This window comes from Antechinus flavipes, chromosome 1, assembly GCF_016432865.1.
Source record: "Antechinus flavipes isolate AdamAnt ecotype Samford, QLD, Australia chromosome 1, AdamAnt_v2, whole genome shotgun sequence".
NCBI classification, from domain to species: domain Eukaryota; kingdom Metazoa; phylum Chordata; class Mammalia; order Dasyuromorphia; family Dasyuridae; genus Antechinus; species Antechinus flavipes.
Window position 1 is genome coordinate 665,254,075 of NC_067398.1, and position 24,164 is coordinate 665,278,238.

The 24,164-nt window shown below is 47.1% G+C and overlaps 2 protein-coding genes and 1 long non-coding RNA gene across 4 annotated transcripts; 1 reads left to right on the forward strand and 2 right to left on the reverse strand.

Annotated features, from left to right (window-relative positions):
• Positions 1-1,311: 1,311 nt before the first annotated feature.
• On the reverse strand, positions 1,312-7,941 carry LOC127545016 (uncharacterized). The gene is made up of 3 exons (XR_007949577.1): positions 7,847-7,941; positions 4,116-4,191; positions 1,312-2,247 (listed from the first exon to the last, which is right to left on the reverse strand). It is a non-coding gene; the product is annotated as an uncharacterized LOC127545016 (long non-coding RNA).
• SYDE1 (synapse defective Rho GTPase homolog 1) lies at positions 2,244-9,454 on the forward strand. Of its 2 annotated transcripts, none has more exons than XM_051972012.1 (8): positions 2,244-3,442; positions 3,982-4,323; positions 4,598-5,257; positions 5,539-5,753; positions 5,914-6,040; positions 6,368-6,525; positions 7,217-7,466; positions 7,806-9,454. In XM_051972012.1, exons 1-8 carry the CDS (start codon positions 3,355-3,357, stop codon positions 8,240-8,242), a joined length of 2,277 nt encoding a protein of 758 aa, XP_051827972.1. In that variant the 5' UTR covers positions 2,244-3,354; the 3' UTR covers positions 8,243-9,454. The 2 variants fall into 2 exon arrangements, with proteins under 2 accessions (XP_051827972.1, XP_051827973.1); XM_051972013.1 differs by having other exon boundaries at positions 3,982-4,308.
• On the reverse strand, positions 9,435-20,295 carry ILVBL (ilvB acetolactate synthase like). Its single transcript, XM_051972014.1, has 15 exons — positions 20,014-20,295; positions 18,817-19,018; positions 18,459-18,586; positions 18,205-18,343; positions 17,957-18,068; positions 15,365-15,464; positions 14,996-15,093; positions 14,451-14,587; positions 12,598-12,732; positions 11,146-11,260; positions 10,779-10,948; positions 10,580-10,650; positions 10,428-10,499; positions 10,082-10,187; positions 9,435-9,901 (listed from the first exon to the last, which is right to left on the reverse strand). The coding sequence occupies exons 1-15, from the start codon at positions 20,128-20,130 to the stop codon at positions 9,723-9,725; spliced, it is 1,881 nt and encodes a 626-aa protein (XP_051827974.1). The 5' UTR covers positions 20,131-20,295; the 3' UTR covers positions 9,435-9,722.
• Positions 20,296-24,164: the final 3,869 nt, after the last annotated feature.

The window sequence follows — 24,164 nt, forward strand, 5'->3', positions numbered from 1 at the left end:
TTCTCCTGCCCACAGTCCTCCTTAGGCAACTTTCCCCAACCTTCAATTCCAACAAACTCCAGTTATCCATACTCTCTCTCTTCTCTCCACACTGAGACACTGTAAGGAAGATTTTAGACACTGAGGAAGACATTATAGCATAATGGGAAGATTAGCTGACTTGAGAATCAGACCATTTCTATCTAGGCTCTGTCACTTACTATTTAAGTAATTTGCCAAAGATCCTACCATCAGCTCTGGTCTTCACAATTTCTCAAGTCCTCTTTAGCTAGTTTTATCCTATTAACTTCCCCCATAGCACCTAGCCCTTGTACTGCTTCCAGCTCTCCAACTCCTAAATTCAAAAAGCCTCAATAACCCCAAAAGACCCCAACTGTGCTCCCCACTGTCCCCAAATCCTTCTGACACCAGTAATTCCTGAAAACCAATCAACAAGCATTTATTAAATACTATGTGTCAAGCACTGTACTAAATGTTCAGGTTACAAAGACATGATGCCTGGCCCCAAAGAACTTATATTCTATTTGAGGAAATAACAAGTGTACATATAAATACAAAATATATACAAAGTAATTCAAAGTGATGCAGGACCAGCAGCTGGGGGATCAGAAAAGGTTTCCTGAAGAAGATGGTACTTGAACTGAGCTTTTGTAGGCAGTCAGAAATCTAAGAAGAAAGATTCAGGAGCATATGCTGGGTATGGGAGATGGTCATGCAAAAGCATAAGAAATGGAATATTGAGTCCAAGGATTAGCATGCAGATCAGACCCCCTGGAACATAAGAATACATAAAAGGAAGGAATGTGAAACAAGCCTGGAAAAAGCAATGCTAGATTGAGAGCGACTTTAAATGACAACTTATCATGGAGGCAATTGGGAGCCATGGGAGTTTTCTGCGCAGTGAAATGCCAGGTTAGACCCACACTTTGGAAACATCAACTGGGTAACTGTGAATGAAAGATGAATTTGGGAGCAAGAATGGCAGGGAGAACATAAAGGGGCCAAGGGAGAGGTGAGGAGAGCCTGCATTAGGCCAGTGCTTGTGAGATAGTCAATAAAGCAGGTGCTGCTCCTGAAGGAAGAATAGGAACTGCTTTGAGCCTCCTCCCCCAGGTCTGTCCTCTTTAAGACTATCATGTGCCTGGGTCCCAAATAGCCTGGTTAAATGGCACAGTCTCCATAGCTTCCCCTTCCCAGTTGCCAACCACCACTCCCAGCATATACATATATTGTGCTCAAATATTTGACCTTCAAGAAAGTAAAATATACTTTTTTTCTGCTTGATGTGAAAAGAGACAGAGCTACAAGCAATAGGTAAAAGGCAGATTTTAATTCCAAGTAATGAAAAATACCTTAACAATTAGTTATCCCAAAATAGGCTGTCTTCTATGATATTGTGAGCTCTTCACTATATCATTTCCTTCACTCAAGGAAAGGCTGGAGCTGAGAAGGGATTTGGAGACCATCTCATCCAATTACCTCTTTTTACACAGGACACTGAGTTAACAAGTTAACTTCCTGGCCCAAGGGTACACACCTGGTGAACAGTTGAGCTGAGTATGGAGCTCTGGCTCTATGATTCCAAATCCAAAGCTCTTTAGCCTAATTCGATATCACTCCTTTAAGAGGGCAGACCAAGACTTGTGATTCAGAGAGAGTCTGAACTAAAATACTTTTAATATTACATTCAATTCCATGACTTTAATAACAATAACCTGACAGGTAAAGAGTAGCATTTTGGGGGCAGTTAGGTGGTGCAGTGGATAGAACACCAGCCCTGAAGTCAGGAAGACCTGAGTTCAAATGTGATCTCAAACACTACATACTATCTAGCTGTGTGATCCTGGACAACTCACTTAACCCCAATTGCCTCAAGGAAAAAAAAAAAGTAGCATTTTTAATTTCCCAAAACTACTTCGCAATCATTACCTCAACTGAATCTTTTAAAAAGAGAGAGAGAAGAGGTTAAATCTGCATTTTTCAGAGGAAAAAAACAGGCCCAAAGACTAGTTTACCCAAGGTAGCACAGAGTACTGAAAGCCAGTCCAAGAGTCAGGAAGCCTTGGGGTCAAGTACCATCGTGGACACAAAGGAAGATGAAAACGGGATGACTTTGGAGTCAGAGAGCCAGCTCAGATACTGGCTCTATCACCTATTACAGATTTGCTTCTGGTCTCAATTTCTTCATCTGTAAAATGTGGACGGTGTTGGACTAGATGGCCTCTGAAGTTCTTTTCAGTTCTTTATCTGTGATACAAAGGTCACAAATTGAATAGTTAGAGGCAAAAGCAAGCCTAGAACTGCAGATCTTCCTTCACCTGTCTCTTTATTCTGTTGCCCCAACCTGCCACAATAGCACTCCCAATTCAATTTCTTCATTTCACCTATCTCCAATTACTGTGTGGCCCTCCAGGGGTGTAGAGAAGTCAGCTCAAAAGTGTTCTAGAAAGTCAGAGTGAAATTTTTAGCATGAACATTTTTACACTTCAGAAATGGGCAAATGCTATAAGTAAAGATTTGACTTATTTTATTGATTGTCTAGACTTAAGTGATAGAGAAAATGTTAATAATGCTTATTAAACTTAAAAGTCTGTCTTGTGTTTATTTTTTAGGAGAGCTGATTATTAAACACTTTTCAGCACACCCCTACACTTATCTCAGAGAGTAACAGGAGTCCCAATCCCTATGGAGATCTCCTGGCCTTAACCTGGGATGAACAGACCCTATCATTCTCATTCTGTTCTCAACACAATGGCCAGAGTATCTGCTAAACTAAGACTCTCCTCCAACACTGTCTCTTCTTGGGGAGCTCTTATCTTTGTTCCTCCTCCCTGCCTCATCACCACACTCCATGCCACGCCATCTCTTCCACTAGATCCCTCCCCTCAACGTACCTTACCTTCCTGGAGATCTAAGACATGAGATCCAGCAGGCTGACCCAAGCCTAATCAAAACAAAACCCTTTGCCAAGACAAAAATGCTCTAGTGATTGTCCTACCCCTCCCATAATCCCCATCTTCTGGAATTCCCCCGCTTTACAATCCCATCTCCCTAAAGTCTCTCTCCATCCACTCTCCCCAGCTTCCCAATCTATCGGTCCCCTCCCCAGGCAAAAACTACATCTCCCAGCAGCACCTGCTCTGGCCAAGGGAAGAAAAAAAAAAAAGTTTGGGCCAAAGCATTCCTGGAATTTGTTTCCTGCCTGAGGGAGGGAGGGAAGCAGAGAGGGAGAGAGGGAGGGAGAAATCTAGTGGGGTGGGCAGGCAAGGAGAAGAGGGGAGGGGGCGGCCCGGGGCAAGGGGCTCTGCCTGGCCTGGCAGGACCCTGGCCCAGCCCCCAACCCCAGCCCCCAGCATGGCCGAGCCGCTACTCAGGAAAACCTTCTCCCGCCTTCGGGGCCGGGAGAAACTTCCTCGGAAAAAGTCGGATGTGAAGGATAGAGGTGAGGTCCAAGGGGAGTTCCCAGAGCCAGAGCTCCAGCACTGACATCTCTTCCATATTCAGCCCTCCCAAATGAAGGACCCCAAGGTGGAGGCTGGATGAAGGAGGAGGTGGTGCCTCAGAGAATGGTGTGGGGCTGGTGATCTGGGAGCAAAGGGTGGAAGGATGGAAGGGGGAAGGGGGGCGGGATGGGGTAGGATTCCAAACCGTTATACTGTTGGAATGGCTGACTATCCCAGGGGAGATCTAGAGTGGCTGCTGCTCCTTGGGGTGGACCAAGGACAGGGAGTTAAGAAGCAGTGAAAATGGTGAGGAGGGTACCCTTTAGTTGGTTGGATGATAGTGTGTGGGGAGCAGAACCCTGGGAGAGTGCTAAGAAGGGAGGTGGAGATGGCAAGGAGGGGAACATCTCTACTGTTGTCAGGCTTTGCTTAAAACCCTAAGTAGATGTGAAAGGGGAGAGGGAATTTAAGGCTGGACCCCTCCCCTCCTCTCAGCAGATTAGAAAGGGACAGTCTCACCTCCCCCCTGTCCTCATAGGCCGCCCAGCCCAAATCCCAGAACCCAGTGTTCCTGAGCCAGCACTCGAACTCCCCAAGATAGAAGCAGCAGGGCCTGGGGAAGAGGAACCTCCCAGTCCTGAAGTGTCAAGAAATCCAGCCCGGGGGGCCTACCTGCAGAGCCTGGAGTCCAGCAGCCGTCGCTGGGTGCTGGGAGGCAGCAAGGCTCCTGAGGAAACAAGTCTAGGATCTGGAGGACCAAGTGAATTAGTGGGAGAGATATGGTACAATCCTATCCCTGAAGAGGACCCAGGAAGCCAGGCATCTGGGGGAAGGACAGCCCAGACCACACCAGCCCAGCGGGAAGGTGCAGCCCCTGGTGGTAACAAACGATCCTTACTTTCTTCCTAAATCCCTCCACTCAACTGCCTCCAGCTCCCAGGACCTTCTTGTCTAGTCTGTTATACAGCTTTTTCCTAATTCAGCCCTGCTTCCCAACCTTCTCTCCCAATCTGCCTATAGTCCTCTTGATCCTGCTCTCTGCATTCCAATCCTTGTCCCATTAGTATCCCCTCACCCTCCTTCATTCTCTGTCCCTCAGTCTCTGTCTAGTCCTCAGCCCTGCAGAACCTAACTTCTCCTCTGCTTTTCCACAGGACCAGTCCCAGAGGTTGTCCCCAGCAATCCCCCAGCTAAACCATCACGAACCAAATCTCCAGGCCCTGCAAGGCGCCTCTCAATGAAGATGAAAAAATTGCCTGAACTGAGGCGACGACTGAGCCTCCGAGGGCCCAGAAGTGGGCGGGACCGTGAGGGTGAACGGGATCGCGCAGCCCCAGCTGGCTCGGTCATAAGCCGGTATCACTTGGATAGCAGTGTGGGAGCACAAAGATGTACAGAGGGAGCCCAGGGGAGCCAGGCCGGCTACCTCAGTGATGGTGACTCCCCTGAACGGCCTCCTCACCCATCTCCCGATGCCTTCCAGCCCTATGAAGCAGTCACACCACCCCGTGCCTCACCCCCTGCCCTTTGGGGGCGCCTCAGTCTGCACCTATATGGGCTAGGGGGACTGCGCCTGCCACCAGGACCCACCTCACCAAATCTTTGTTGCCTGCTACAAGTGGATGGTGTTCCAAAAGCCAGGACAGGACCACTTCGAGGGGGTGGCACTGATTTCCTAAGGCTTGACCACACCTTCCACCTAGAGCTGGAGGCTGCCCATCTGCTCCGAGCCTTAATCCTGGTTTGGGACCCCTGTATTCAGCGCCACCGTCCCTGTGCTCATGGCACTGTGCTGCTGCCCTCTCTTTTCCGAGGTGCATGGGGGTGTGGGGACAGATCAGAGAGCAAAATTGGGGGAGAGATCAAGTAAGGTCTTAAGGGAAGAATAAGGGAGTCAAACCTAAGACCTCCCTGGTAAGGGAACAAGGGCTCAGACCAGCAAGGAATAGGAACTTAAGATATGGGAAGAGTGGGTGACCAGACAATGGGTAAGGATACAAGGAACTGAACATGGGGAGCAGGACTGTTACATACAGGCTACGGAGCCTGCAATTAGACCTTGTCTCTATATCATACTCTTATATCTTACTCCCAGGGTGCCGGGCCCAGCAACTAGCAGTGAGGCTAGAGCCCCAAGGCCTGTTATATGCAAAGCTGACACTCTGGGAACAGCAGGAAGCCCCAAGAAGCCAGGAACCCAGAGTCTTTGGGTTACCTCTGCCATTGCTTGTAGAGCGGGAACAAGCTCCAGGTCATGTGCCCCTCATCATCCAGAAGTGCATTGGGCAGATCGAAAGAAGGGGACTCCGGGTGAGGCCCTGGGACCCTAGTCTGGCCACATTCTCTTTTCTATACTAGATGTCCATTTTCTCTCCCCTCGCCCTAACTTCCTGGATCCTGGGTTGATATGGGCTGACCATTCTATGGTCTAGACCCCTAGTCCCTAGCAGGACTTTTCTTCCCTTCCCAGGTGGTGGGGCTATACCGGCTATGTGGCTCAGCAGCTGTAAAGAAGGAACTTCGGGATGCCTTTGAGCGAGACAGTGCAGCAGTGAGTCTCTCAGAGGAGTTATACCCAGACATCAATGTTATCACAGGTCAGCATTTTCCCTTCAACTCAGGTCTCCTTCTGCCCCACCAACCCTTTCTTTGATTCTCCACATCTCTTTGGCTCCTCTAATCCCACTCCCAAATCAAAGTTCCCCTAACATAAACTCTCCCAAAAGGCACTGAACCATTCTGCTAGCCTAGCCTCCCTTTTCTCTCTGACCACTATTTCTCTGGGAAATCTCACTTCTGTACTCCCTTTTCCCCTCCTCCAAATCCCACCTCTGTTCCAACTCAAAGGCCAGGACTACAAATAGGGCACAATCAGCAAAAAAAGACAAGGAATCCCTAATTTGAGCTGGGGCTCACTTCTGTAGGGATCCTCAAGGACTACCTAAGAGAGCTACCCACACCCCTCATCACCCCACCACTCTACCAAGTCGTCCTGGAAGCCATGAGGCAGGGGCCACCCAGAGGCAGGGTCAATCCACAAGGTACCAGAGAGCTCCTCCAATGTCTGCCTGAAGTTGAGAGGGTAAGTGGATTGGGGAAGAGGTAGAAGGATGGGGGGGAAAGAGCTTTGGTGCTGGGTAATGGGAACAAACGGTGAGGGAAAGAGGGATGGAAAGTGAACTATGGCACACGGGCTCTTTATTGTTATAAATTCACAAAAGTACGTATAGAGGCCATGGCCAGTGATCGTTTATTTTGTGTTAACCTCATGTTACTGCGATAACCCAAACGTCCGGTGGACAATAGCGCATTTACTGAGATCTTGCCTAGGGCATTCGGGAACAGGAAGAAAGCTGGGGGTAGGGAGAGGGGAATGTAAGGAGCAAGGGGTGGTGGATGAAGTCAAAGGGAAGGTTAGTGGAAGAAAACTGAGGGATGAAACAAAGAAAGGGGATGAGAAACGACAGTGTGGACTAAAGCTAGAGTCAGGAACTGAGATGATATGGAAATGGGGACAGGGAGAATGAGGGGATAAGATGGGAAAGGAAGAGGATGAGAGGAAAGATTGGGAGAAGGGAGGACAGAGTGGGGAGTTCAGGGAGCAAGATATCCAGAGGAGAAGATGGCAAGGAAGAGAGAGGGAAGAACGAGTCCGGTGGGACAGAGAGAGCTAGGGTACCACGGGAGGTTGGAGAGAGCCCCTTACCGAAGCCAAGCCCGGACCCCTCCCCCGCTCCCGCCAGTATGTATATGCTTTGTACCCACTCCTCCAGGCCACGCTGACTCTGCTCCTGGACCACCTGCGCCTGGTCTCCTCCTTCCACGCCCACAACCGCATGACCCCCCAGAACCTAGCTGTCTGCTTCGGGCCTGTACTGCTGCCCCCGCGCCAAGCGCCCCCCCGGCTCCGAGGTGGCTACCCTGCCCCGGGCTCGGGCTCGGGCTCGGGCTCCAGCCTAGCCAGCGCCGTGGACTTCAAACGTCACATCGAGGTGTTGCACTATCTGCTGCAAGCTTGGCCAGGTAAACCCCGCCTCCTTCAGGCCCCACCCATCCCAAGCAGAAATCCAATCCCCCAGAGGCCATGTCCATCAATCAGCCACGGGGAAGGCCAATCCCCTGTAACCATGCCTGTATTGAGGCCAATCAAGGGCTAAATCATTCTAGAGGCCACGCCTCCACCTAGCCAAAGATGGGCCACACGAAGGCCACACCTACCATCTAGCCAATCAGAGATCTGAATTCCGTGACACTACCACCACTCCCAACCTGTCAACTAGGCTATCTGAGACTGGCTTGCAGCCCGCTCCCAAGGTCGGCTCAGAGCCAGCTCCAGGTCATTCCTTTCCTCTCTCCCCCCAGATCCCCGCCGCCCTCCGGATCCTCCAGACAGCGTCCCCTACCTCCGCCCGAAGCGGCAGCCCCTGCTGGAACTGCCGCTGGGGGAGCCCGAAGTGGTGACACGGCCCCGAGACCGAAGTGGGCCCGAGAGCCCCCCTAGCAACCGCTACGCTGGAGACTGGAGCATCTGCGGGCGGGACTTCCTGTCTTATGGGCGAGACTTCCTGTCTGGCCCAGATTATGATCAAGTCGCTGGGAGCAGCGAAGACGAAGAAGACGACGACGATGAGGATGAAGGCAGAGGTCAAGAGAGAGACCGTGACTTTGTGGGCGACTTTGCTCTCATGGATGATGACCCTGAGGCTCCTTTCAACACCCGCCTCAACCTCAAGGACTTTGACACCCTGATCCTGGACTTGGAGAGGGAGCTGTCCAAGCAGATAAATGTGTGCCTTTGAGCCCTGGCAGGGATCCCGCCTCCCATTGCTAGGGACCATGTTTCCTTGTTGCTAGGGACCAGCCTTCCGTTGTCAAGGGCCATATCCTCGTTACCAAGGATCGTTCTTAACGGGGATAAGAAGCCCTCTCACCAGAGACCTTTCCCCTGAAAACCAGGGACTGCCTTTCCTGAGGCCAGGTTGGTAACCTCTGGGGAAGCCAGGCTAGTGCAGCCATTTTTCCCAGTGAAAGTGAGACTGGAGTGGCAAGGGCAGAGAACCTAAGTCAGAAATCCCGTGCTCAGATCAGCCCAGCTCCTTGCCACAATGTCAGCTAGGACAGGTCACTTCAGCTCTCTGGGCCTCAATCTCCTCATTTGTAAAAACGAGGAGAGTAGGACTAGATGATCTCCATGGTCTCTTCCAGTTCTAAAATCTTATGATTTATTATCTTGCTGTGATCACCCAACCGCCCCAGGGGCGTACTCCAACACACCCTCCCTTGCTGCTGCCAGCCAAATCAGTATTAGCTTTGGACCAAGAGCTCTGCCACCTCCTGTCTCCCTAAGCACTAAAATGAGCAGTATCATTTTGGAAGTCCATGATCTTACCACAGGTCAGGGCTATCTAGACAGAGCAACTGATAATGACTTTTACCCTACCTCCAAAAGTATGCACCCCCTCTTCCCCTGCTCCCAAAGGAGATAGGAAAAGTCAATCATTGCCTCAGAACAAGTAGGGGTAGCAGAGTAAGGTCCTAACCCTCTCAGGCCCACCAAACTAAGCACTTACCCTTCCATCTCTCTCTAAAGGATGGCTGTCCATTCTTTCCTCTCCCTCCCTCCAAGAGCCAGGCTGGTATACTTTGGTACGAACAGGCTCTTATTTATTGCCTCCAGCTGTGAGAATATGTATGTTTGTGTGTATGTTTATATGTGTGTGTTGAGAATGTGAGAGAAAATTATATACATTTATATAGATGATTGGGGCTCTAGGTCAGGGAAAATATGGGGATGAGTCAGCAGTGGATATATACTTTCTGAGGCTACAACCAGTAGGTACCACTGTGGAACCCTACCCCAACCCAAATCTCTCTCACCTGTGAGGAGCCATTGGTGGGAAAGTTAGGGTCCTTCTCACCATCACCTAATACCCTCCCTCAACCCCATCCTCACTGTGTGAACAATAAATCATTATGCACAGGTACCAGGGCTGAGTCCTTGGGCCACCAAAGGCCTAGATTGGAATTTTATTGAACCAAGGTTCATGGGAAAAGAACATTATCTCATCCAAAGATGCTTCAACCCAGCCTGAGGCTGAACTTATCATCCAGGGTACATCTCTTAGAATGGGTCTCATTATCAGGTGTTCGGTTCCCTTCCTACTAATCTGACACTGTCTGAATCGGTCTCTGAGGAAGGGGGAAGGGAAAGATGGCCACTCTTGTCTAACAAGTGGCATAGAGAAATCAGGGCACAAGATGATATAGTTATAGGTTTCTCTACATAGAGATGGAGCCATCCCGGAAGTCTGACTTTCCAATGAGCACATTAATGAGGACAGGCTGGCCTTTACGACAGCACTGCTGGGCAGTATGCAGCACTTCTGCAGCATTTTCTTCGTTCTCCCTTGAGAGCAGGAAGCCTTGAGATCCCAGCCCTTTTGCTACCACATGATAATCTGCAGGAACAACATGAGAAAACAATCAGAATATGGCTTTAGCACAAAGCCAGTCTTGGAATAAAGCTGCAAGTGGCTTATCTATCTCTAGGACTCAAGGGAGGAAAAAGAGGAAGCAACCCACTGGGCTGCCTACCCACTGCAGCCACCACATTCCCATTGTCTCCCCAAACTCCTCACCAGTGTAAGTCAGACCACAGGCCACATTACTGCCAAATATGGGCACCTGCTCCCTAGAGATCTGGGTCCAACATGCATCATTCCCCACCACTGCGATAACAGGAATCTGAAAGAAAAGAAACACAAGGTAGGAATCCTAACCCCCAAATCTTTCCTTTGTCCCAAGCTAAGAAAACGGAAGCCAAAGAGCAGAGAGAATCCCTCAAGGAGAAGGGAAAAAGACAATTGAGAGATGAGCAAAAATTCCTTCCAATAGTACTCCCTCTCCACAGATGAGTAATTTTCTCACAGGTCTAAGATTTGCTATCAGAGTACAGCAAGAATATCCCCTACTGTGCCTACATACCTTGTGTCTGACAAAGGTATCAAATTCAATGATACTATAGCCAACAGCACCATCTCCAAAGAGGACCCAGACCTAAGGAAAGGAAAAGTAAGCAACATAGGAAGGTAGCAACCCATGGGCTGGCACCCCCTCACCCTTATTCCGCAACTCACTTCTGCATCAGGCCGGCACAGCTTGGCACCAAGTGCAAATCCTCCTCCTACTCCTAAAGTCCCAAAGGCTCCTGTGAAGAATCATGAAGAGGAAAGAAGATAGCATGTCCAAATACTCAAAAGTTCTCCAAGCTTTTCTAGATCTAGGGTTCTCCCAAAAAAAGATGAAAGGGCACACTTGTTCCTGGTATCTACTCACCAGGATCAAGCCAGCACAAAGGGCCTCGGGGCCGGACCAGGTAAGCAGCACTGCCCACGAAATCTCCACCATCTGCTACCAGCACCGAGTTATCTGGCAAGGTCTTCTCAACCAACTCCAACACCCAAAGTGGGTTCAAGTGGTGGGTTGTAGGCATTGATGCCTTTTCTCTAGAATAGGCAGCCTGTTAGCATGCTGAAAGAAATACTCAACCACCACTCTAGTCTATTTATTTTCAGAAACCAGAGGAAGCTGCTTTGGCCTTTGCAGAACCCTGCCCATTCCCTCCCCCCATACACACTTTAGCCCATTCCCCTTACCACTCCAGAACTCCCATACCCAATGAAAAACCACCTGCAAGACCCACCGATTGGCCTGTTCCTTCTTCCGGTCAGCCTCTTGAAGCTGTTCAATCCAGTCCTGGTTCCAGGTCTGGCCCTGAAGCCCTTCCACTAGCCTTAGCAGAAAGGAGCCTACATCCCCTGGGGAGAAAATATTGGTGGGATTGGGATTAAATGCCGAGATGGCGGCCTCTGACCCAGTAGGCAGGAAGAATCTAATCAGCAGGAAAAGGTTCAAAAGGAAGGGCAGAGAAGGCCTTTTGAGGCAGCTGTGTGGCACAGTGGACAGAAAGCAAGTCCTGAAATCAGGAAGTTGCTGAGTCATTTTCAGTTATGTCTAACTGTTCTTGACCCCATTTGGGGTTTTCTTGGCAAAGATACCAGGATAGGTTGCCTTTTCCTTCTCCAGCTTACTTGACAGATGAAGAAACTGAGGCAAACAGGATAACTGACCTGCCCCAGGTCACACAGCTAGGAAGTGTTAAGTGTCTGAGGCCAGATTTGAACCCAGCAAGGGCCAGCTTTCTATCCATGGCACCAATGCTGCCTCAGACACCTCTGAGCTGTATTTCTCTCAGCAAGTAACTTAATCTCTGTTTCAGTTTCCTCAACTTTAAATTGGAGATCATAATAGCACCTATCTTGAAGGATTGTTCTGGGGATCCAATAAGATAAAATCTGTAAAGCACTTAGTAGATACTATATAAATGTTTATTCCCTTTCCTCTTTCTATCTCCTTCTGGCTAAAGTCTCCTGGTAAGAGCAAAGAAATAAGGAATACCACCAGGGAGTAATCAGACATGGGACAAAGATCCCTTAGGCAAGGTTGAGTAAAGAGGGTAGAGCAGGTGTCATGGGAGAAAGATTCCTCCACCTCAATTCAAGGTCCAACTCTGCCCTTATTTATCTCCCTTCTAAGCTTCCATTTCATGTAAAGCAAGGATGACCTGTCCCACCTGCTTCATGGAAGTGTAGACAAGATAAAATGAAATAACGTATATAAGTGTTCCATAATTTGTCTCCTGCCAATATCATCACTCATCAGCACAGGCATACAAACACCAACCAATGAAGGGTAGGCAAATGGCACTCCTTAGGAAGAGTCAGATTAAGTTATCTGTTTGTAAATCATGCAGCTAGTGTCAAGAATGAGATTTGAACTGAAGTCTTCCTGATTCTAAGCCAGCACCATAGTCACTCAGTCAAATGGCCTCTACTCCATTATTCACATTAAATAACTGTGAGAAATCCAGTGTGGTAAAGTGCATTAAGCACTGGAATTTAAAAAGTCAGAACCTAGCTCTGCTGTTTACTATCTTGGGACCATGAGAAAATTTTCCTTTCTGGTTCTCAGTTTCTTCCTCTATAAAATGACAGCATTGGACAAGATTATCTCTATGATTCCACCCAGATCTAAACTCTATGATCTAAAAACAAAGCAGTGAATCCTAGGGAACCCTGGGGATTCCCTTGCTTACCTTGCACAGCCTCCTGAGGCTTCCAGAAAAGGTCAGAGTTGAGCAGCAATTGTTCTCGGTCACGATTGATGGCAATAATTTTGCTGCTGCGGTTTAAGACACGGCCATAGGACAGGCGAAAGTCACATACAGCACCTGGGGATTTGGAAAGGGCACCACAAACTTAAACACAGCAGGCAACTGAAGGAGGGTGAAGCATGATGGTCAGTGGTCATGGGAAGATAATGAAATCAATGAAACTTTAATTCACAGTTCAGATTTCAAAAGCATTCTGTTCTGTGTACTTTACAATTGACTAGACTGCAAGCTTCAGACCCTATCATACTCATCTCTGCCACTACCAGCATCAGGCTTTCTCTGCCAGCCGCAGCACCCAAAGTGGGTATAAATGGTAGATTGTGGGCACTGCTGCTTTTTCCCTAAAATAAGCAATCAGCATCGGCTGAAGTAATAGTACACAGTAAACATCTGTTAAATGAATAAATATATGGAAACTTAAAGGACTTATCAGAATGTAAGCTCTTTGAGGGAAAAGACAAAATAGTCTTTTGTTTCTTACATTTGTATCCCCTGATACACATTAAATACTTGACAAATCTATCTATAGAAATGTTATTTTTCTTCTCCATGACTGGTTCCAAAAACCAAGGCCTGGGAAGCAGACTGTCATATTATTCAGCTATTTTATAGCTAAAAAAAACCCAGGTATAGAGATGTTAAGTGGCTTGTTCAGAAAGACTATTTTGTTTGCTTACATCTGTATCCTCTGATACACATTAAATACTTGATCGATCTATCTATAGAAATGTTATTTTTCTTCTCCATGACTGATTCCAAAAACCAAGGCCTGGGAAGCAGACTGTCATATTATTCAGCTATTATATAGCTAAAAAAACCAAGGCACAGAGATGTTAAGTGGCTTGCTCAAAATCACAGTCAGGGGCAGGATTTGAACCTAATTCTCGTTGACTCCAACTCTAGCCTCTATCCACTATACCATATCATTGAGTAGCCTTTTTGAGCCTCGTGTTCCTCAGCCTATAAAATGAGGCTAATTTTTATTTTTGGTCCAGCTCTGTAATCTCATTAGGAATTTTCGTAGTAAGAAAATTCTCTTCTTTTTTTTTTTTTTTTTTTTTTTTGCAAGGTTAGACAGCTAAGAAGAATAACTTTCTGAGGCTGCATTTGAACTTAAATCCTTCTGATTCCAGGGCTGGGACTGTATCCACTTGAGTCATCTAAGCTGCTCCTGAAAATTCTCTTTATTAATTCAGATCAGTAACTATTCTATAATCTGAGTCATAGACAATGGAGGCAAAATGTGAGAACATCTGTAATACTGTCCTATCATACATGAGAAAGTACAGTATTTGTTAAACCTTAAAGAACTAAAGAAATGAGAGCTATATATAGATGGTATTTTCTTTTTTCTTTAAGAAGCTGTCTCTAAAATATGGACTTTAACTAAACTATGCTTGTTTCAAAACTTTAATATTTTAATCCAACTGAGCTGTGTATTTTGTCTAGTCAGAAAATGGTGAAAACATATCTATCCCATCTTAGCTAAACTCCTACAATAGGCTTCCAATGCAACAGCCATCTAAGGACTATGTCCTAAACTCCATCTGTAATTCTGTGGAAAGGTGAACAAAGTCCAACCTTTAAAGATGAACCTGAAAATAAGAAGGGAATATGGGGGCATGAAGTGAGAGGAAGGGAAGGCAATTACAAAAACCCAAAGAAACAGCAGGAAAAGTAATGGGGAATGCCAATCTATATACAAGGATACCTGCAAAAATGAAGTGCTGTCAACCATTCCCTCCACTCTTGCCCCTACATATTTTCTCAGGTACCTGCCAAGATGACCACATCAGCCTCCTTCAGTGCATCACGGCGGTTTTGCCTGATGTGAAGGGGACTATCCTGGCCCAAAAGTCCCCTTGCCATTCCTCCTAGGAAGCAAGGGATACCCAGAGACTCCACTGCAGCTCTAATGAGAAAAGAAAAATCAGAGGAGCCTGAAATAGCTCCTCAAAGTCAACAATTCCATCAGTGTCAGTTCCTTTTGCCAGCCTCATTCCCCTAAATACCTCCCCCAACCCTGCCAGAGGAAGCCCAAGTTTGCCTTAGGTCAGGATGAGGGGACCTGAAGAGAAAGGGGTCATGCAGGGGCAGATAGGGTAGATTCTTCTCCCTTAAGGGCCTGGAGGAAGAGGGCAGACAGGGCTTCTCATTATTAGAGGCAAGGGATTCCTCAAAGGAGGCACAGAAGCAAGGCGGTCTCACCAGAACCCAAGGAGATTGGGGCAGAGGGGGAAGGGGGCAGACAATGGGTCAGGAGAAGGAAGATCTCTTCAGCAGAAGCTCTGGCCAGAAGGAATACAGAAAGTCTCCTCACCGAAGGCTCTCAGCAGGGGTTGGAGGGAGTAGGGCCTGGCTTCCCAGCAACAAGAGAGGCTTCTTGGCTCGGCTTATAAGTTCTACACAGCGCTGAACCTGTCAACATATACCCAGGACAGAGTAAAGAAAAGGTCTTCTGCTTATTGCTAGATCTCTCTCTCTGTCTCTCTGTCTCTATCTGTGTGTGTGTGTGTGTGTGTGTGTGTGTGTGTGTGTGTGTGTGTGTGTCTCTATGTCTCTTTCTCTCTTTCTCTTTCTCCCTCTCCCTCTCCCTTCTCTCCCTCCCCTCACTCCCCCCACACACACATTGATGCCCAGGGAACCTCAGAGAGGACAACCCAGGCCCAGAGAAGCACAGTAAATTCACCTGCTGGGAAGAGGCCTGAGGAATGTTCAAGGGCAGGGGGCCCTCAGGCTGTGGCTCCCAGGCCCCTGCAAACAAATTAGCCAAGTGGTTCTGCAGGTACCTGGTGGAAAGAGTATGGATAATCAAAATAGGTTAAACTGAAGAAACAGGAGGCAAAGAATTAAAAAAAAAAAAAAAAAGGCAGAGGATTAAGAAGCATAAGGGAATAGGAAAGGGAAAAAGCCACTAGAAAAAGCAAATTAATACAGAATTATGAAATATGAGAATTTGTAAGGATCTTAGGAATCATTTAGTTAACCCACAGATGAGTAAACAGAGGCTCAGTAAGATAATATGATTTACCCACAGTCACAGAGCTAGTAAATATGAGAATTGGGTCTTGAAACCAGGAATTTTAACCTTAAATCCATTATTAGTAGAAATACCCAATGTATGTGAGCTGACACTAGTCATTTCAAGTTTCTTAGGCCTCAGTATCCTCATTATAAATTTAGTGATTAGATGACTTCTCAGGATCCTTTCAGCTCTATAAGGATGATCCTTTTCCCATCATACTACCCTCTTCATGTCTCCCAAAGTCTTTCTCACCTTCATTTGCCAAATCTTCTTGGCATCATTTGATACTTCTGTCTACCACCACTACTCCCCCACCACCACAGCCATCACCTGGTATTCCTAGGTCTTTCATTTCCCTTTAATCTTATGTTCTTCAATATTTTTTTCTTCTCCAAAGTCAACAATATCCAACTATGTTTTCTGGGCCCTTCTTTTCTATCCTCATTTCTTTAAGGAGATCATTTACTAACAAAATTTAAACTATCTTCATTAGACTGAGAAGCAAATAACTTGAATGTGAGTCTTGATTCTGTCATTAACTCAGTGTCACCTTTGAAAAGTCACAACCTCTAGGGAAAAATTGAATTTCAACCTTTTGATGAGGAGATTAGATAAGATGCTCCCTCCCTATGAGTCTTTCTAGCTCTAATATTCTATGATTCAATGGCTTTCCTATCTACACTCAGTCCCAGTTTCTTACCTGGTATACCAATGCAATTCAATAAATGTGTTACATACTTCCTAACTCCAAGACATTTTCTCATATTCCTACTCCAGGTGGGATACCCAAGCATCATCTTTAAATCAATTATGTCTAGAGCAAATCTGTTTACCCCTAAACTAACTCTTTTTTGACACTTGAGTCAATTATACTGCCCAGGCTAAGAATTTCAAAAAACACTTTGGATCTTCCTCCTTCTCCACCTTCTGTCTTCTGGATCCATTCTAATCCCAAGGTCTAGCAGCACTTCTTTCTTTTCTCTCATTTTTCTTCCTTTAATATTCCTGATGCTATCACTCTGGTCCAGGTCCTCACTACCTTATACCTGAATTACCTGGAGAACCTCCTACCTAGTTTCTCTCCAAGAGTTCCTAACCTGAGATCTGTGAATTTATTTGTTGAGATGTGTCTGTGTCTGTATATTATAACTATATTTTTATATAATTAGTTTCTTTTGGAATTCTTTGTACTTTATTTTATATATTTAAAAACACTATTCTGAGAAGGGTCCATAGGTTTTACCAGAAAATCATAACACAAACAAACAAACAAACAAACAAAAAAAGCTGAGTAAATAAATAGTTGAATAAATAGATAGATAGATAAATGAAATTTATCTATTTCTTTAAGGTTTGCAAAGCACTTTACAAACGTCTCATTTTAGCCTTACAACACCTTGGAAGGTAGGTGCTATTATTATCCCCATTTTACAGATGAGGAAATGGTAATTAAATGACTTGCCCAGGATCAAAGATGTAGAAAATATGTGAAGATGGATTTAAAGTCAGGTCTTCCTGACTCCAGCCATGTGCTCTGTGTGCTACAGTGCCTTCTAGATACCCTTACAAGATCAAAAAAGATTAAAGACTCCTGCCTCAATCTCTCCTTTTCAATGCACTCTGTACTCAGTTCAAGAACTTACAACAGCTCCTTGCTTTATCCAAGTGAACCATAGTCCTATCTGGTTTTCAAGCTTCATCAGTTGGTCCTACCTTAAAACTCTAACCTAATCTCCCCTCACACACCCTCTTACATGCAAAAGATATCCCTCTACTTTGTATATGCAGTTCTGCTGGTGCGGTACAGCTCTCATTTCCACCAGTCTATCCACACAGCCCAGTCAAGTCACTTTGTGCTTTTATCTCTGGATATCCCAATCACCTTACTCATAGTAAATGCTTAATAAATGTCTGTTAAATTGATTTGCTTTACCCAATTGCTACCTCCTCCACAAGGCTTTCCCTAATTGCTCAAGGCCATTTTGATGTTTCTGACACAGCCCATACACCCTGAAACATATAAATTAGCTCCCTGATTATGTCATCAATGTGAATCCCAGATCCCCCATGAGACAATGAACTAGCTCAGGGAGGACAAGCACCGAGTCTTCAAGTCTCCTCCTCTTATCTCTCCTATTGGCCAGGGAAAGCTGGCTTTATAAATGCCTGCTGTTAGACTGAATGAAGGCTGGGGAAAAGGACAAGGTGGGCAAAGGAAGAAGCAAGAGGAGGAGGGAGAAGCAGGGGAGTGCTCACCAGGAGACAAGCTTTCCCATGAGGCTCTGGGGGGCTTTGGAGGGCATCACCTCCCTCTGCACCAAGAAGTAAGGGTAGAGCACATCGATGGGGAGCTCCACAAATACAGGGCCTGGGAATGGGGGCATAGGAGGCTACCTCACCTGCTCCATCCTCCCCAAGACCCCATTCTCCCCCTCAGACACACCCCATCCCCAGCACAATCCCTCTGTCCTTGCCCTCCTCCCCGATCGCACACCCTGCCTTACCTGGGGTACCAGACTGGGCGGCAGCAAGCGCAGCCCGAAGAGTGGGGATGATGTCACGGACCCGGCGCACAGAGGCACAGAACTTGCAGAGTGGTCGGAACAGAGACATCTGGTCGATGCCCTGAAGTGGCCCCCGGCCCTGACACAAGGAAAGATTGCCACTATAGGTCCTACCCTCTGCTCCTGCCACCACCAGCTCTGCCCCCCCAGCCCAGAGCCAGCGGGGCTCTGTTATCCCAGTAACGCCACCTCACCTTCAGCAATGAACTAGCGGCCCCTCCCAAAAGCAGCACAGGTGACTGGGCCATCTGGGCATTCTTCACAGCAGTCACTGCGTTGGTAAGGCCAGGCCCAGCCGTCACCGCGGCGACACCCACAGTCCCTGCCACAGACAAACCCCCCATCAGCACAGTCAGCATTCACACCTTCAGCCAGTATTCACTGAGGTTCTACGGGATAGAAGCGCCACAGGCCCATCCCCAATCACCCTCTCAATACCCACCGTTGCAGAACTATTAGAAAGGGAACCCCTCCCTCCCCAGGGTCCTCCTCAGTAACCATAGCAATCCCCATCCTCCTTCATCCTCCCCTACTTAGGAATCAGGGCCCTACCTGAGAGGCGGGCCACAGCATCAGCAGCAAAGACGGCCGTGGCCTCCTGCCGGGTATCCACCACTCGGATGCCTAGCTTCTCAGCTGCCACCAGCAGGGGAGAAATGTGTCCTCCCACTAGTGTAAATATGAACCGCACACCATGGGCTCTCAGCACCGCTGCCACACTCTCCCCACCATGCCGGGAACTGGATTTGTCCACCTGGAACATGAGAGGTAAGGCGGGTCTAAGCAGGGCGGGGGTGGGCAGCAGCAGGGTGTAGGAATGATTCATGCGGTACCATGGTCTGGTGGCTGTGCTCGTTCACCTGAAATACTGGGGGTCTCGGGGCAAGAGCCAAGCACTGAAGGGAGCAATTCTTTCACAAAGATCAATTTACAACTGAGTAAAAGGGGCCAGGGCTCTGAGCTTGGGGCTGCCTTTGGCTCTTGTCCCAAAGGGATAGTGCAGAGGCTTCCCCGGCAGTGTCCAGAATCTCCCTAATCCCTCCTTCCCTACTTCAGTGCCTCAGCAAGTGCTGGTCTCGGGCTCAGCCAGAAGGCTGAGTCAGCGGGGAGGACCAGGGGGCCCCACACTCTCCCAAGCCAGTCAGTTCCCCGCGTTGGGGCCGAATTCCGTGTGTTCTCATTGCCATTCTCCCTACTACAAGAGGTTCAAGAGAACAGAGTGAACTGTCTAAGTGTCACAGTTTGGGATCCTTGGAACTGACAGCACCGCGATCACCTCGGAACTCAAGGGGAGGTCGGAGGGGCTGCTGGGGAACAGAGGGAAGCTGGGGTGGTTAGACACCATCTCCTGAGGTTAGGAGAGCCAAGGGCCTCCCATGGCCAGGCCCGCTTCCTCTCCAAGGCCAACCCCACCCCCACCCCGTCCCGGGCAGGCAAAGTACAATGGGGCAGCTTAAGGAAGAGCCGAAGCAAGAAGACGGGGAACAGGAGGCAACGATGGAGAGATATGGAGAGGGAGGAGGGAGGCAGAGGAAGAAGGGCTTTAAATGCTCCCTCCACCTGGAGGCCCGTCCTGGTGCCCATGACCAGCAAAGCGACCTCTAAGCTGGCACCGTGGGGTCTTTGTGATCTGTGTGTGTTACACGCGTGCCCACAACACCCCGAATGCCACGGAGCTCCTGGGCGCAGGGCTCGAGCCGGCCCTGATCCCGGCCCGGGGGCAGTGCCTCTTCCCTCCCTCCCGGGCACCTGGTGCAAGAGCTGGAAGAAGAGGCCCAGGCGATGAGCGACTCCGAGCAGGACGATCCCCAGGGTCCCGCAGGCCCAGAGGGCGCAGCAGGGAACCAAGGCCCAAACCGCGTCCATGTCCCAGCCACACTGGTGGACGCCAGCCCCGGGCAATCACTCGAGCCCCAGTCCCGGCTGGGCTACACAACCGGCCTAAGCCCGGGCAGCACCACGCCCCGTCAACGCTCCGGCCCACCTAGTGGGCGGGGCTTCGAGAGCTCCGGGCAAGCCCCGCCCCACCCTGCGTGGGCACGTCTCCTCTCCACCCAGAGATCTGAGCCACGCCCCCAGCCCCCGGGATTGGTGGCTCCCCAGTCCCTCCCTTTCTCCCTCGTTCTCCTCCGTCTTTCCTGCGAGAACGGAGGTCGCTCTGTGATTTGTCCCGCCTACGTCATCATGTGACCGGCGCCTCCCAGTCAAGCGGAAAGAAAGCCCTGAATTCCGAAGTCTTCCGCCCTCTGGAAGTTATGGTCATCCGGGTCCTTAGAGCGGGTTCCCGCCTTGGGAAGCTGGAGGAGGAAAAGAAAGGAAATCAGTTACTCAGAAACTCGCCAGCTTTTGCCTCTCACAGGCCCTATCCCCATAACCCTAGCCTTTTCTTAGGCCCCGCCCCATCGTCGCTCCAACTTCTGAACAAGTGGAATGGGGGATGGGAAGGGAAGCTCCTCACAGGCCCCGCCTCATCATTACCCCCCCTCCCCCCCCCAGTTTACAGAAACACCCCTCCCCGGCAAATACTCTCCTGACCACGCCCCATCACGCCGCGCTTTCTGTTTCTCAGCGCGCCTCCCTGGGCTTTTTACGTGCCCTCACTGGCCTCCCCCAAACCTCCTTCTTCGGGGGCCCCACCCCGTCAGGCTGTCAACTCTGGATACCCCAACTGCCCCCAGCCGCCTTCACTATGACTTGGAGCAAATAGCCCTGGACCACAAGCCAAGAAGACGGCAATTCAAATCCAGCCTCAGACTCTCCTAGCAGTGTGACTTTGGACAAGCGACTTCACCTGTATCTGTCTCTAGTTCCCATTTGTTAAAATAGGAGTGATAACAACAGCCCTGGAGGACCAAATGAGAGAGTATTTGTAAAGTGCCTTTTTGAGAGCTTTAAAATATTATCATCTAAATGCTATTGGAATTATTTATCGTCAACTCTGCCTCTTTAGGAGTTTAGAATTGCAGTGGATCACGATTGCCTGTTCTTCCTCCCAACGTTCTGTCCTGGGCCCACGTTCAGTTGTCTATGAGGAAGATTCTCCATTCAATTTCCAGCCCTATTCTCTCATTTCTTGAGTTATGGAGAATCTAATGGCCTTTAAATTAGAACTAGATGTCCTAAAAGGGTGATATGAGCAAATTAGGGGAACATGGTAAATTTCACCTGTCAGATATATGAATAAAAGAATTTAAGACCAAATAAGGGAGAACATGAAATGCAAAATGGATATCTGATCACATTACATTTAAAAGGTTTTGCCCAAACAAAAACAATGCTACCAAAATTAGAAGGAAAGCAAGAAACTGGGGGGGGGGGGGGAGGGAAGGGGGGAGGAAGAGAGGGAGGGAGGGATGTTAGAATTTTAAAGCAAGCTTCTTTTATAAAAAACTTCATTTTTCAGATCTATAGATTTCTATAGAGACCTGAGTCAGATTTATAAAAGGACTTATCCCCAATTGAAATCCTGGTCAATCCTGGATCAAAGAATATGAAAGCAGCTGGGTGACACTGTGGATTGAGTGTTAGGCCTAAAGTCTAGAAGATTCATCTTTCTGAATTCAAATCTGGACTTAAGACATGATTTTGGACAAGTCATAACCCAGTTTGCCTCAAGTTTCCTCATCTGTAAGATAAGCTAGAGAAGGAAATGGCAAACCACTCCAATATCTTTGCCAAGAAAACTTCAAAAAGGGTCACAAAGGGTCAGATTCAAACATGACTGAACATCATCACCACCAGGAACAGATAGGAATAACCAGTTTTCAGAAGAAATAAAAACGATCTCTAATATAAATACTCTAAAACTTGATTAGAGAATTGCAAATTAAAGCAATCTGAGAAAGCACTTTACATCTATTGATTGGATAATATTGAATAAAAAATTGATAAATAATTGGAGAGAAGGTGAAAAAATTGGGACATTTATGCATTGTTGATAGATTTGTGAACTGATTTACATTCTGGAAAGCAATTTAGGACTATGCCCAGAGGGCTATAAAACTGGGTATATTCTTTGACCCAGCAATGTCATTGAGAAAGGTATTGTATTTGTATCCCAAAGAGATCAGAGGAAAAGGAAGAGGATTTATATGTACAAAGGATTTATATGTGGGATTTTGTGGTAGAAAAGAATTGAAAATTTAAGGGATACCCTCAAATAGGGAATGGCAGAAGAAGTTGTGAGATATTATCTTGATGGAATGCTATTGTGCTATAAGAAATGACAAGCAGTAGGTGCTGAACACCTCTGACTTCAAGAGCAGCAAACAGTTCTTTTGTGTTTAGCTATAGGAGAAGGGACGGTTATCACAGAAGCTTCTTCAGAGCCTCTATGTTCCAAATAAGGGAGAATGGCATTGAGGGACACTCACCAAGTGAGGTCTTTTCAGCACTTCAGTGCCTCATTTTCTTGACTACCACACCAGCTACAACATGCCTGGCCCATATTGGGTTCTTACTAAATCCTTGTTGACTTGATCTGGCTGTCGGTAATAGTAATCAGCTGCATACAAAAACCAGGACAAACTTTCCTATAATGGAGCATGTGCCTCTGTCTTTTTCCAGCTTCTTTTTCCACAAACAATCCAAGACACCTTCCCCCAATTCTCACAGGAATCTTTGTTCCAAAATATCTATTGCTGATGTATTTGGATCAATTGTGTACCATAAATCAGATTTTACTTCCCACTAGTTGGAAAAGACCTCCTCAAACCTCATATAGCATATAGTTTTGTTATTTACTAGTATATTTTAAAATACATGGTATCACATAATAACTATGTTACTATTTTATTTCCCTAAGAGACTTTCAGGTCCATGAGGTCAAGGATCATGTCTCACCTAAACTTGGTATTTACCTCAATCTGAGCACAATGTTCTGCACATAAAGATCTGAACTGAACTGAATTCAAAGGGAAGAACTGGGACTACCTCCTCTATAACACCATACCCTCTTTGCAGTATCTTCTAGGCCTTGCCCTTTCCCAATCTGCTTCACTATCCCCCTTATAAATCCTATGTCCTCAAATAGTCTGATTTTCTCCTATATCTCAACCTTATGTAGTCCAATCTCCTTATTTCACAGGTAACCACAGCATGGCTTGGTAATTAATACACTGGTCCTATGAAATAAGAAGGATTAAGTGGATCATTAAGGCCCCTTCCGTACTTAATATATTATCTGCTCAGCAGTTGAATCCTCATATAGGGATTAGATGCCCCAATCGGAAGGTAAGATCATTGAGGAAAAGAACTATCTCACTTTTTTTTTATTTATAACCTCAGTGCTTAGCACAGTTTCTGTCCCATAATAAGCTTTGAATAAATACTTTTCTATTTCATTCTTCAGACAGCAAGTAAATCCTATGCTTATCCTATCAGTTCTACCCTACTATGCTAAGTAGTGGGCATACAAAGACTAAAGTGAAACAGTTCTGGCCTTCAAGGAGCTTACATTTTAATGAACTTCTAAGAACTTAGAAATATATACACCACAGATACATAATGAATATAATAATGGTAGCTGACACTTTACACTTTATCCCATTTGATCCTCACCAACAACTCAGTGAAGTAGGTGCTATTATTATGGCACTGACACATAGTAAGTGCTTAATAAATGTTTGTTGACTTGATTTATCTCCATTATAGAAGACAAAACTGATTCTGAGAGAAGTTGTGACTTGCCAAATTCACATAGCTAGTAAATGTCTGAAATAGGATTTGAATTCAAGTCTTTCCCATCCAAGCCTAGTATTCTATTCATGGTACTATCTAGCTCCCCAGGACTGAATTTGTATGCACAAAGTTGCCCTTCCTGGTTCTGGCCAATCCTAGGTGCTAGCTCATCACTTCAGTGTTTTGGCTATAATGAAACCCAGTTCTTCCAGATATATATA